Here is a 13,915-nt window from a genome sequence, read left to right as displayed (position 1 = left end):
GTACCTTATGCTGAAACGTTCATACGACACATCCGGGGCAAATGCAAATGTACTCAAAGGTAGTTTCATAGCCTTTTGAGGCCATAAGGACAGTGGATTGTATCCACTGTGTCTAGTGCACAGTATTGGAATGCCCAACGAAGTCAGGTACTCATTTCTACATCTGGTTGGTGTGCAGAAACTTGTGTAAATGCCTTTCCCAAAGAGAGAACATTGTGGCATGTCGGGGGACTCCAACCCAGGACCTCTGTGTTCTGGGCCAAACACCCTAACCATTATACCATCATGGGTCTGAGAGATTGTGAACACACAGCCAAAAAAACAAACGAGGTGTCTTATTATGTGCAGCTCTCCTATGACAGAAAACTTATGGTTGCCATAGACATCTTTGTCGACAGGCTGTGAAAGCCTCACCGCAAATACTGAGAAAACTATACTTGGAAATACGTACGTGCAGGGCAGTGACTGCAAGGTACCGGTCTTAGAACACAACGTTAACTGTGTGCTGTGTTCCGTGCGACCTCTTCTTGACCTTGACCTACCAGCCTACTCTTGTCCCTGTATCCAAGGGTTCTAGACAAATTAGCTTTCTGCACACACAATGTTCAACTGACGCATGTTCAGTCGGGCATGAATGAAGTGAGTAAGGACTAAAAGCCTTGTCCGTTTTATGGACGCTCACGTCTTGTACTGTTATTGCGGTCCTTTCCTGTCAAAAACAAGGAGATTAGTTGACTGTTCGTTGTCATCACAGCTAGTATTACTTGGCTAGCTCAAGAAGGTTGTTGTTACTGCATAGGATCTACTTGGCCAAGTTGCTGACTGACATCGCAATGAGGCCTTGTCACGGTTGGCGTTTATGAAGCCAGGGTAAAAATGTAGTCAGAATGCCTCTTTTCTTTTAGCGTAACCGTAACGTTACTTACGTTTTCTTAAGTCTTCCAAGAAGACGTAAAGACCAAATACAGATTTTTTATTTATTTTTATTCCATGTCCAGTGTGTCCAATCAAGGAGTCCAATCATTTGTTCAACCTTCCTGACCACTTAGATAATGACGGCAATTTTTTTGCCACACGCTTTCTTGCATCAGTATTGGGTACCCAGTGGATGTCATCCATACAACCCAAACAATGGCCTTACCTTGTTAGCAAGTCTGAGTCAGCAGACAGATAGAGTTACCTTGTTAGTAGAAGGACAAGGTCGGGAGATACCAACAGACAGGCTGTTGTGTGTATGGGGAGGGGGGGGGGGTCGAAAGGGTTTTAGACCATGTACGTCAATGCGAAACTTTGTGACCATTTTCAACTTCGTTTTTGTGTACTTTTGACACAAGGCTCCATTAGACACAGTGTAATGTAAGGGAATGCACAAAATAAATGTTTGTAATCCGTGCTGAACTTCAAATGCAAATCAAAGGCCAAGAAAATGCTCGGACGATGTAAGTTAAGTGGAGTCCCTTTAAAATGACCATGAATGAAGTGTTGGTTTTAACTTGTCTGTGTGTATATGGTAACACAATTTCAGTATATATGTTTTGGCAAAGGGAGTTATTATCCTTACTAAATGCGCTTGATATGTGTGAAGTTCGCTACCATCCCAGGTTGCCTTGCCCCTGTGATATGCCAAATTATGCAACAAGAGCTTCGAGTTCCCTTAAAGAGTAACCTTACACTTGTTGACACCCGCCCAGAGCACTGACTCACGCATGAAATGTGTTAAAAACAGTTGGCTTTGTCCCGCACGCAAGAGGGGTTTGAGAACGTCTGTCAACAACATCGGAACACCGATGACTCAGCGGAAGTTTCTATAGTGTCACTCCGTGCACTTGCAGTTCGCCGTGCTTCCATAGGTCGCGCTATTTGTCGCGATATAAACGCATTATGTCAGCATGCTGATGACACTGCATAATGATTATGATGGTTATGATGATTATGATTATTATGATAATATAAGCCAAAAGCAGTACAATATAAAGTATGCAGCACCGAAATCAAAGTCTATATTGTAGTTGACAACGGATATGTAGAATTACGTTTATGAGGGTTAGATATATAGAATTTAGATATACTGTATAGAATAAGTTTGTACTTCACTCAAAGGCACTAGAGTTGAACGACTCTTTATACCTTTGCCAGTTGGTCTGATATCACAGTTAGTGGACAGTTTAGTACTAACGTAAACAGTAACACGTTTATCATTTCATAACCAAGCCGTTTGCCGTTACAGAAGTACGATGTGGAAGATATTGACGTCCAGTTCCCGGATTCTCTGGGAGAAGGGCCTGCCCGACTTACAGAAGCTGACAGCTGCAGTACCAGCAGTTATCGGAAGATGTCAGCATTCCGAGACCGGCCATGGACCAGGTCCAGCACCAGTGGGAAGTCTTGGTGAGTGTGTTTGTTTGTGTGTGTGTGTGTGTGGGTGTGTGTGTGTGTGTGTGTGTGTGTGTGTGTGTGTGTGTGTGTGTGCACATAGGTTTGTAAAGAAACTTTGACATTTTAAATTAAAAACAAGCAAAACACATATAAAACATATATATACACAAAGAGAAAGGTGGGTACAAACAGGAATAAGGTGTTTTCATTACTTTTCTAGGTGGATAACAATATTCTTTGATTTATTTACAACCAAGACATAGAATCACAGCCAACGTTTCGATGGCCGTCGGTCATCTTCCTCCGAGCAATTCTACTATAGCAACTGGTACCATATAACACAACACTAGGTGTCTCTGCTAATAATGACAATTCTTGACGTTTGGCGCCGCATTGTTAGCAGCGACACCTAGCTGCAGTGTTAAGTAGTACCAGTCCGTGTTGCCCTGAGGATGGTAACAGACGGACTCCGAAACGTTGGTTGTGATTTTACTGTGTCTTGGTTGTAAACAGAGTACCTTGTATTTAGTGATTCTCAAACCTGGTGAAATTTTAGTCACAGATACGATGTTTCCCTTGTTGTTGCAGGTTCCTCCCATGGCTACACCGGCACCACACAGGACGTGCATTCACCGGTGAGTGGCGCAGGTCGGAGGCCGCAACACAACCCGACACCCGTCAGACAACAGCATATTGACGCCTCCCGGCACAAGCAGCTGCCCCTGACAGACGACCTGATGCCTCGGCTGATTGACAGGAGGAACGGACAGAAGGTGGGGTTACGGAAAAGATCGGTGGCATAGCAACTGATTCGAATCCAGAACCTCTGGGTCATAAACACACACAGCTCTTTCACACACAGCTGCTTCACACAAAGCCCCTTCACATACAGCCCATTCACATAGTTCCTTAACACACAGCTTCATCATTGAGGAGAAACAGCCCGTACTGCTAAAACAGCTTTTGTAACCGTGGGCTTTCGTAGATCCTGAAGCGATAGCCATCCCAGGTAGACAGCTCAGCCTTTTCCGTAAACCCACAGAAGGTAACAGCTACAACTGTTAGAGCACATACACACAGCAAAAAGACTTGTCAATGAACCGTCCTCGAATCCGTTCCGTTTGCACTTTGGCGCTATGACGTAGAGGCTGGCATCTGGAGAAAACCAGATTCACCGTACGTTCTTTAGATGGGCGGCACATAAGCAACATCAACTCACGTTGAAGCCTTTCTCGCTACAAATCATTAGAATATTGAAAAAAATTGAAACATCCATAATCAGGACACACAGGAAATGGTAAACTACCAAGTGTCAAGTTCATCTTCTAGCGGTTTACATGTACCATCCTAGCTGGCATGCTCCTATTTAATTGCTTGTATGCTATAGAAGTCTGTCGTTCCTACAGGTCAAGCCGACCTTCTCAGTAGAGGAACTCCAGCGGAGGCTGAATCTGCTGCGTACGTTCATGATCACCAGCAGAATAGACGCAGTCCTCTTCACGTCCTACCATAACATCAACTACTACGGCGACTTTCTGTACTGCGCCTTCGGCCGGACATACGGGCTGGTCGTCACCATGGACAAGGTGCTCTCCATATCCGCAGGTACGTCACATCCGGTGAATATACTTTCCCAGAATACATAGGGCGTTTGCACTCACGTGACTATGGCGTAACGATATTGTCTGCCATACTTGATGGTTAGACCGGGAAGTTGCCAATGCCAGGTCGTTTTGAGTGATCAAAAGCGGTCATCAACAAAGGATCAAGTAAACAGACGAGTTTTTTCTGTTTCGCCACAATCCGGTTGGCCTGAAACTTGAAATAAAACATTAAGTCACTGATAGGAGTTTTATTTGTAATCTTGCAGCCATCGACGGTGGCCAACCCTGGAGAAGAACGCAGATCGGTGACAATATCATCTACACCGATTGGCAGCGTGACACCTTCTACCACGCGGTCCAAGCGGAGCTGGCCGGGCGAGGCCTCATGACGCTCGGCGTGGAGTTCGACGACATGGCGCTAGATGGCTTCACCAAGCTGAACCTCGCCGTGCCCGACATGCAGAAAGTAGACATAGGAAAACCCACCATGCGCCTGCGCATGAAGAAATCGGACGAGGAGATCGCACTCATCAGGTGTGTACGTCACATCCGCTTTCATGACGTCAGATAATAGTATATGGTTGTGAGATACATTTTATTATCATAGCTATGAATTTACATATTGTGGCATCAACATTGTACATGATACATAAGGGGAATACATGTCGTCTCTTTCTCACAACAGGATTTAGACTGAGGTCCCCAGGCGGATAGACACGTGGGATAAGGAATGAAGGGTATATACCGGTAAACAGTGATGTGTGTAACACATGTGCATATAATCTACGCAATTTGCTCTTTGATTTGACTGTTAATCAGCTGTGCATTCAAATTGCTGATATGTTGGGTTCAGAAGCATTGTTTGTAAAGCTTTTTCATTAATGAACTTTACCTCAGTCAAAGTTGTTGGATGCGTTGTTGAAATATGCTAATTCTATACTAAGTCTAATAAGATTTAAAACTTCAGGTAAGATTATCCATCTTAGAGCTGTATAAAGATGCGTTGCAATTGTTTTTTGTTGTTTTTTCCCATGTTCACCCCCATCCCCATATTCCTGTATCTGTGGTCCATTCTGCTGCGGGGTTGGAACAGAGAGGGCGCGCGTATTGCCGACCTGGGCGGGTGGGCTGTGGTGGAGGCACTAGAAGAGGGCGTGCCTGAGTACGAGCTGGCGATGCACGCCTCCAACACCATGACACGGGAAATTGCCAGGACCTACCCGCATGGCGAACTCATGAACAGTCAGTACAAACTTATTTATGCAAGTAGGATTTTGGTATGTGCCGTCACGGCCGCCATGTTGGCTGGTTAAACCTAAAGGATCTGTGCTATTATGTCCATCTGTATGATGTGTGTATGATATGCAATGATTCTTCTTCTTTGCTGGGATATCATGCAAAGTTTATGCTAATGATAGAGCATCTTCAGCGCCAGTTGTACTGACTGACTTTTGTTCCTTCCTCCACCAAGCTTGGGCATGGATCCAGTCAGGGATCAACACTGACGGAGCACACAACCCTGTGACGTCACGGCGCGTGCGCAGTGGAGACATCCTGTCACTCAACACCTTCCCCATGATTGCTGGGTATGATTCTCTTTGACTATGTAGAATATGTGATCGACTTGTTTCTAATAGACGATTCTCTAATTTACAAGAACTCGTTGTAGCGATTTCTTAAGGTTGACTTGAAGCCAGAAGACATCACTCGACAAGTTCTTGCTATAATGCATGTGAGGCTCTATATGGTAGACCTTACGTCCTTACGTATAATTATAAAACTTTGTGTCTTCAATTACAATGTGTGTAAATTTTCCTCAGTACATTCCAAGAAAGCTCTTGACACAAACTTAACCTCTCTACCTCTAACTCAGGTACTACACTGCCCTTGAGAGGACCTTGTTCTTGAACCACGCCTCCGATGCACATCTCGCACTCTGGGAGATCAACTGCCAAGTAAGGCTGGTAGCCATCTGACTTTGTCACATTTGCCGACTGCAATAGATTCATGATATCTTTGAGAGATTCGTAAACAGTGTGTCTAAACTACTGTGTTGTGTTGAAACCTTATTAATAAATAAGTCTCAATTCTGTCAATGTTCCAACCTCCTATTCCCACCAGGTACACCGGCGGGGCCTGGAGCTGATCCGGCCGGGAGCGCGCTGCTGTGACATCGCCACTGAGCTGAACGAGATGTACCGGGAACACGGGCTGCTGCAGTACCGCAGCTTCGGCTACGGGCACTCCTTCGGCTCTCTCTGTCACTACTACGGCAGGGAAGCAGGTCTGAACCGAGAGATCACAGATTTATTTATGTTTAACTTGGGAAACTTGATATTTTTATTTTGAGATATTGTAAAACAAGCTTATGCTGCAGTCTCATTTGCACCCGTGCCCGTAGGGGATGTAGCCCCGGCCATGGCCAGGCTCTGAGGCTGCAAAGCTGTTCCGGTGGACAGACCACAGGGGTGCCTCTCCGTGTTTTCACGATTAGGTTACGGCGTCTATTTGGCAATTTTAACTGGAGTTACAGAAATCTAGGGGCCCCGTCATACCCAAAAATAGCCCGGTAGCTGTAGATTGTCCCTCTTTGCCACATAAGGACACGGCAGTGCAATTTTTTTCCAATGATGGGACCGTACCATAAGCGCATCCTCTGTGTAGATAGGTTTGAAAAATCTGAATGTACTTGTAACAAATCTTCATCCTTTTGTTCTTGTTCCCAGAATTGGAACTGCGTGAAGACATCCCGACCGTTCTCGAGCCCGGGATGGTCGTCTCCATGGAGCCGATGATCATGATACCCGAGGGCATGCCGGGAGCGGGCGGTTACCGGGAGCACGACATCCTGGTAGTGACGGAGGACGGGGCGGAGGACATTACAGGCTTCCCATTCGGTCCCGAACACAACATCATCAAGACATAGCCGCGTCGACTTACATCACCGGACCAGAGACGTCAACAGAAATGCTATATATATGTAGGTCGATATGAGACATCAGGGAGGTCTTATTATATATAGAAATCACCACGTACTCGGTTCTTGCAAAGGGGCATTAGTATAGAGTAAATCAAAACAGCGCCATAAGAAATATTTAGTCAGGTGCTCATAGTCACAAAATATCATAGCAAAACGTCTTTGCCTTGTAGAAAGCGTCATCATCAAGAAACAATCCGAACCAAAAATGGCATCTCGGTGGACCAGGGTGACATTGGCTCCTCATGTACATTGGTGCAAGTTTATTTTGGTGCGTTGGCCAACTACTGTTTTATGTATTACCAGGGTATTTGTACTCACGTGACTATGACGTAATCACTGTGCGCCATGCTGGGTGGTTAAACCTGGAAGTGGTCAGGTAAATTTACATTTGCCTAAGGTAATCACGGCCACGTCAATATGAGCATGCGGATTTTTTTTCGTCCTACTGATATAGCTTCAAGCAAATAGTATGGCAGCCCGTATAGTCTAATATTTCAACCCTCAACTACAAAGAAAATTCAACGAACAAGTTCAAATATGACGGCGTATACTTATAGAAAAAACATTTAGGTCTATTGAGCAACAGTTTGTATACTCAATAAATAGTATATAGCAGGTTTCAGCAGCATAGTTTGTGCTAACCTTCATGTCGAGAGAGCAATACTAGTACTGCTCTATAGTTTAATTGCAATGAATTACCTATTGTGTTAGTGTGCTGGTGCTCAAATTGTAAGAAAGCGTAGTTGCCTTCTTTATGTTAGTTTCTCTACTATATCTCTGTACGTACGTAATGTAACGATTAAGAGCAGTTATTTTTGCTTTTCACTCCTAACGTCGCTATTCATTTGTACCTTGGGAAATGGTATGCTTAATATGATCATAAAGTTAGCTTTTTAAACAAGGGTGCACATTTTATATACTATATACAAAAAGGATATGTGCCCGTTTTCAATAAACTTGCATTTTTTATAGTAGCTTGATTCAGTCAATATTACTTGTAATAAAATCATGTTATTACTTGCACAAGCGTTACTGTAATTCCTGATTTTTTCAATGTACTTTTAGCTTCATGGTTTTCACGGTGACGACTGTAATGCGAACATTGCTGGTAACAAATAAGTCGCTAACTTTTTTACGCGCACATGCTGCCACTGTGAACATTTAGTTCCCAAAACAAGTTAAATTTTCTGTGAAAGTTTGGTACCAAGAAGACAAAGTGAATTACAGTAACCAATAAACAATACCATCGAATCTGCAATGAACAATATCTCCCTAGCACGGCATGGTACGGACCGATCTAATGTCCGTCTGATTGCCTTTCGCAGCTCAGGCAAAGGAAAAATTTGCGAACGGTGCTGATTTAGATGGTATACGTAATTCTAAAGCTAAGGGCACAACCCGCCGTACCTGCAACTGCGTGGTGTCAACGTGCCAAAACGTGGGCAATCACACAGAGATTGTACGTTTTAAGCACGTACAACTCACTTACCACTTGCGCAACGAACGATGCACGCAACCGGCTCACGGACAGGCGTGGCGTGCAGACCACATACTTACACCTTAGCTTGCGCAACCGTGCGAGAGACGTGCGTTGAGACGTACTCCCTCCCTGCTCTTGCCAGTCCTTCCCCACGTTTTCCGAAAAACGTAGCGGACGTGGCCTCCCCCCAAAACGTACGGACAAATTGCACGCACTGCTGGTTGTGCCCTTCACTTAACGCCCGCCGGTGGCTCAGAGAGAAGTCGGACCGGTCGAACGCACCGGCCAATATTTGTGGGAAAATCGGCATCGGCGAACCCCTCCCCCTACTGTTCTGGTAAGTCGCACCGTGCTGTTTTTGTTGTCGTTTCCACCCCTACCACCACCGATTTACTGTCATATATTGCTACCCCTGAAGTAAAATAAAACATGCAAAAAAGTATGCAATTCTAAATGTGTAATATACTTTCAATATAGTCTCCGGCAAGCCGCTCAATCCTCACGAGATTGCAGTGCGTTTTACGTAGGGGCGGGGCTTTTGATTTTTTTTCATACACTGCTTGTAAAATTTTGACCAATTGTATATTTCTATCGATGTGAAGACGTGCTGTAGGCACGCTGCACTGAAGAGTAACGCCACTTGTTGCATTCCGAATTTTCAATCCATGTAAAAATTGACGACCTATTGCTTGGCATACCAACTACGGTAAATCACACAAATTCACACAAATAGATTTAGCTGGTAATAGTAATCGTGTAAAAAACAAGAATATTCATAAACACGTTCCGCAATTACCTAGAATACTGACGGCAGAAACTGATATACCTCTGGAAATCACCCGTGCACTAATTCTCATTGAACAGTAAGCAAGAAATGCTTTTTAAAAAGCTGACCACGCGGCTATAAATTTGCATGAGCATGAAATGGTGTAATGCTTTGTCATTTATATGCTATATCCAGATATACTAGTATATCGAAATTATGAAGTGATTTGCTTAATTATGGAGGCAACTTAAGAAATTTTGCATTCGAAGATAGGAAACACATGTTATCGGTGGGAAAGAGAGGAATATCTATAGGTATCAATTTTGTCAATGAACACTCAAATGAGAAATAAGAATATTGTAATAACATAGTGGTAAATGATGTGAATTACAGCATGGCTCGTTGGCGCCAAAATAGTTCCCATGGTCGGCGCTTACATATATCCCGACCAAAGAAAATTAACCGTTAGTAATTTAGACAGTCCATTACTAGTACATATACTAACAAGTTTATCGATTCATAACCAAAACTGTTACAGCTGTTATAGGAGTACCATGTGGAAGATATTGACGTCCAGTTCCCGGATTCTCTGGGAGAAGGGTTTGCCCGACTTACAGAAGCTGACAGCTGCAGTACCAGCAGTTATCGGGAGATGTCAGCATTCCGACACAGGCCATGGACCAGGTCCATAGAACATAGTTTTAGAACATAGCTCCTTACGGCTGGGGGGGGGGGGGGGGGTATTGTTAGCAGCGACACCTAGCTGCAGTGTTAAGTCGTACCAGTCAGTATTGTTGCCCTAAGGATTTCAACAGCCGAAAACACCGAAACGTTGGTTGTGATTTTACTGTGTCTCGGTTGTGAACAAAGAACCTTGTATCCAGTGATTCTCAAAACAGATGAAACTAGAGTTCGGCGACCTCATACCTCCATGAAAATTTAAAGCTTTCGTAAATTTCATGCAATTGAGTAAGACATTAACATAATGTATGCATGGTGTTGTTAATCATTGACTAACGTTCACATGTCACAATTAAAAAATTCCCATTATTAATCATAAAGAGGTTTTGCATTTTTTACATAAATTATGCAAATAAGTTCCTCATTACCATATTTGGTATCTGCTTATATTCCACCTATCATAATTAACATGCGTTACATGTATTGAGGTCCAGTTATTGAAAACAATGGAACTGTACAATTTCCTCGTTAATTATGCAAATTCAGTCATCATTTGCATAACATGTATATCATTATGAACATCTTTGCCTAAGCTACCTGCATGCCTAAAATGCAGGCAATCCGTCGTTCCTTTCTGCAGTTATCCTCTTTGGAGTGTCTTGACAAAAACGCCCCTGCAATTCCACAATTGAATGTTAGGGGACTGAAACTTGCCCCACTTTGTCATGACGCTAAAAATTATCTACCACCCAAATGTCACGACCATATCACGTCCGGGACAAGAGATACATTGAAAAAACTGCTATGATAGAATATTCTCATTAATTATGCAAATGTACTCCTATTTTGCATAATTAGTATTTTATCTTGTACAACATTGTCTAAGGTACCTACATACCAAAAATCATGAAAATCCGTTATTCCCTTCTTGAGTTATCCTCGTCAGAAGTTTTTGACAAAAATGCCCCTGCTATCCCAAAACTAGACGCTAGGGGGCCCAAACTTATGTCATTTTTTCCTGAGCACAAGAGCTGTCTAATACTCTAAAATCTTGACCATAGCATGTTCAGAACACCGAGATAGCAAAACCGGAAGTTGCGCTGCAGTACCAAGGTCACACACCAGGGGGCCCAAAATTGACCTTGACCTTCGTCTTCCCAACCCCTACCCACATACCAAATATCATCGTAGTCCATCAAGAGATTCTCAAGTTATGCTGACCACAATATGCGGACACACAGACACACACACACACACACAGACACACTCAAAACTATACCTCCATTTTTTCATGGAGGTAATTACGTTTGGGCCGTATTGTTAGCAGCGACACATTGCTGTAGTGTTACGCTATACCAGTCAGTGTTGCCCTAATATTAAGGAAGGCAACAGGCGGGCACTTGGTTGTCAACAGAGAACCTTGTATTCTGTGATTCTCAAACCTGGTGAAATTTAAGTCACAGATACGATGTTTCCGTTGGTGTTGAAGGTTCCTCCAATGGCAACACTGGCACCACTCAGAACGTGTATTCACACCCTGCACATGCGCACAACCCTACACCAGCTGGGAAGCAGCATGTTGACACTAGATCCCAGCAGCTACCCCTGACAGACGACCTGATGCCCCGGCTGATTGACAGGAAGAACGGGCAGAAGGTAACGTCTACAACTGTCAACAGCAAACAACATCATTAGAAAATTAAACAAATTTTAAACATCCATAATCTGGTCACGCTGGAAACAGCTTAAAGAGGTATAATGTTACATATACCATCCTATTCCAAATTTATTACGTGCATGCCATAAGTGCTTCCCCCAAACGCTCTGTCGTTACCACAGGTCAAACCGACGTTCCCAGTGGAAGAACTCCAGAGAAGACAGGACAAGCTGCGTGCTCTCATGCTCAGCAGTAATATAGACGCAGTCCTCTTCACTTCGTATCACAACATCAACTACTACTGCGACTTTCTGTACTGCGCCTTCGGTAGACCCTACGGGCTGGTCGTCACCATGGACAAGGTGCTCGTCATAGCCTCAGGTACGTCACATCCGGTGAAATGAATTTCCCAGAATACATAGGGTGTTTAGTACTGTTTACACTCACGTGACATTGTCTGGCATACTCGATGGTTAAACTTGGATGCTGCCAGTGCCAGGTGATCAGAATCATCCACAATGGATCAAAGTAAACAGAATATCTTTTACTGCCTATTTCTTTCACAATCTGGACAGCCTAAAACTTGCAATTGATATAAAACATATTAATAGCATGGCGTTTATATATGTGCTTGATTTGAAACCTTGTAGCCATCGACGGTGGCCAACCCTGGAGAAGGACGCAGATTGGCGAGAACGTCCTCTTCACCGATTGGCAGCGGGACAACTTCTACCACGCGGTCCAAGTGGAGCTGGCCGGGCGAGGCCTCATGACGCTCGGCGTGGAGTTCGACGACATGGCGCTAGACGGCTTCACCAAGCTGAACCTCGCCGTGCCCGACATGCAGAAAGTTGACATAGGGAAGCCTGCCATGCGCCTGCGAATGAAGAAATCGGACGAGGAGATAGCACTCAGGTGTGTATGACCAACGTTTTCTTGCCATGTATCGTCACATTTCACTGATCTGACAGGTGTGCCCTGAAAATGCAAAGATACTAGCATCTAGGGCTTTATTTTGATGTCTACTGTATCATTATATATTGCTTTTGAGTAGATTATAATAGTATACATATTATAACATATTGGTAATTGATGGAGCAAACTGGTCAAATCATTGACTCCAAATAATATAGAATAAGCTGAAATGGACGTTTTTCTATTCTTGTCTTCCCCACCCTTTCCCATATTCCTGCATCTGCGCGTATGCGGTCCGTTGGAGCAGAGAGGGCGCGCGTATTGCCGACCTGGGCGGGTGGGCCGTGGTGGAGGCACTAGAAGAGGGCGTGCCTGAGTACGAGCTGGCGATGCACGCCTCCAACACCATGATACGGGAAGTGGCCAGGAGCTACCCGCATGGCGAACCCATGAACAGTCAGTACAAACTTACTTATACAAGTAGGGTTTGGGTAGTGACGTCACGGCCGCCATGTTGGCTGGTTAAATCTAGAGGGGTAAGGCAGGACCCTATATATTTGCATGTGTAATGATTATTCGCAATGTTCTTAATAATACAAATGCTAGAAAATCTCAAAGTGTCAGTTCTCAGGACTGACTTTGCCCCCTTCCCTCCCTCCAGCTTGGGCCTCGATCCTGTCAGGGATCAACACTGACGGGGGACACAACCCTGTGACGTCACGGCGCGTGCGCAGTGGAGACATCCTGTCACTCAACACCTTCCCCATGATTGCTGGGTATGGTTCTCTTTGACTATGAAGAATATGTGATCGACTTGTTTCTAATAGACGATTCTCCAATTCACAAGAACTCATTGTATGTAGCGGTTTCTTAAGGTTGACTTGAAGCCAGAAGACATCACTCAAGTTCTTGCTATACAATGCATATGAGGGTCTGCATGGTAGACCTTATGTGCTTACGTATAAAACTTTGTGTCTTCAATTACAATGCGTGTAAATTTACTTCAGTACATTCCATGAAAGCTCTTGACACAAATTTCACATCTCTGCCTCTAACTCAGGTACTACACAGCCTTGGAGAGGACCTTGTTCTTGAACCACGCCTCCGACGCACATCTCGCTCTCTGGGAGATCAACTGTCAAGTAAGGCTGGTCTCCATCTGACTTTGTCACATTTGCCGACTGCAATAGATTCATGATATCTTTGAGAGATTCGTAAATATGTATAAACTACTGTGTTGTGTTGAAACCTTATTAATAAATAAGTCTCAATTCTGTCATTGTTCCAACCTCCTATTCCCACCAGGTACACCGGCGGGGCCTGGAGCTGATCCGGCCGGGAGCGCGCTGCTGTGACATCGCCACTGAGCTGAACGAGATGTACCGGGAACACGGGCTGCTGCAGTACCGCAGCTTCGGCTACGGGCACTCCTTCGGCTCTCTCTGTCACTACTACG

At 44.3% G+C, this 13,915-nt stretch overlaps 2 protein-coding genes across 2 annotated transcripts in view; both read left to right on the top strand.

The window, feature by feature from the left end:
* The window catches only part of LOC118428328 (creatinase-like), a 10,525-nt gene extending 2,545 nt beyond the window's left edge, over nt 1-7,980 (top strand). Inside the window, exons 2-10 of the mRNA XM_035838380.1 lie at nt 2,228-2,388; nt 2,965-3,149; nt 3,783-3,981; nt 4,247-4,514; nt 5,074-5,222; nt 5,452-5,566; nt 5,854-5,935; nt 6,102-6,264; nt 6,707-7,980. Coding sequence (XP_035694273.1) covers nt 2,235-2,388; nt 2,965-3,149; nt 3,783-3,981; nt 4,247-4,514; nt 5,074-5,222; nt 5,452-5,566; nt 5,854-5,935; nt 6,102-6,264; nt 6,707-6,906 — 1,515 coding nt within the window. The 5' untranslated portion in view covers nt 2,228-2,234 and the 3' untranslated portion in view covers nt 6,907-7,980. The remainder of the gene's footprint in view (nt 1-2,227; nt 2,389-2,964; nt 3,150-3,782; nt 3,982-4,246; nt 4,515-5,073; nt 5,223-5,451; nt 5,567-5,853; nt 5,936-6,101; nt 6,265-6,706) is intronic.
* A 3,359-nt stretch (nt 7,981-11,339) lies between these two features.
* The window catches only part of LOC118426966 (creatinase-like), a 3,225-nt gene continuing 649 nt past the window's right edge, over nt 11,340-13,915 (top strand). Inside the window, exons 1-7 of the mRNA XM_035836598.1 lie at nt 11,340-11,543; nt 11,727-11,925; nt 12,195-12,459; nt 12,764-12,915; nt 13,121-13,235; nt 13,520-13,601; nt 13,765-13,915. Coding sequence (XP_035692491.1) covers nt 11,508-11,543; nt 11,727-11,925; nt 12,195-12,459; nt 12,764-12,915; nt 13,121-13,235; nt 13,520-13,601; nt 13,765-13,915 — 1,000 coding nt within the window. The 5' untranslated portion in view covers nt 11,340-11,507. The remainder of the gene's footprint in view (nt 11,544-11,726; nt 11,926-12,194; nt 12,460-12,763; nt 12,916-13,120; nt 13,236-13,519; nt 13,602-13,764) is intronic.

The sequence above is a fragment of the Branchiostoma floridae genome, chromosome 12 (genome assembly GCF_000003815.2).
Source record: "Branchiostoma floridae strain S238N-H82 chromosome 12, Bfl_VNyyK, whole genome shotgun sequence".
Lineage (NCBI taxonomy): Eukaryota > Metazoa > Chordata > Leptocardii > Amphioxiformes > Branchiostomatidae > Branchiostoma > Branchiostoma floridae.
Note: the sequence above shows the minus strand (reverse complement) of the source record. Positions and strands in the feature narration are given on the sequence as shown.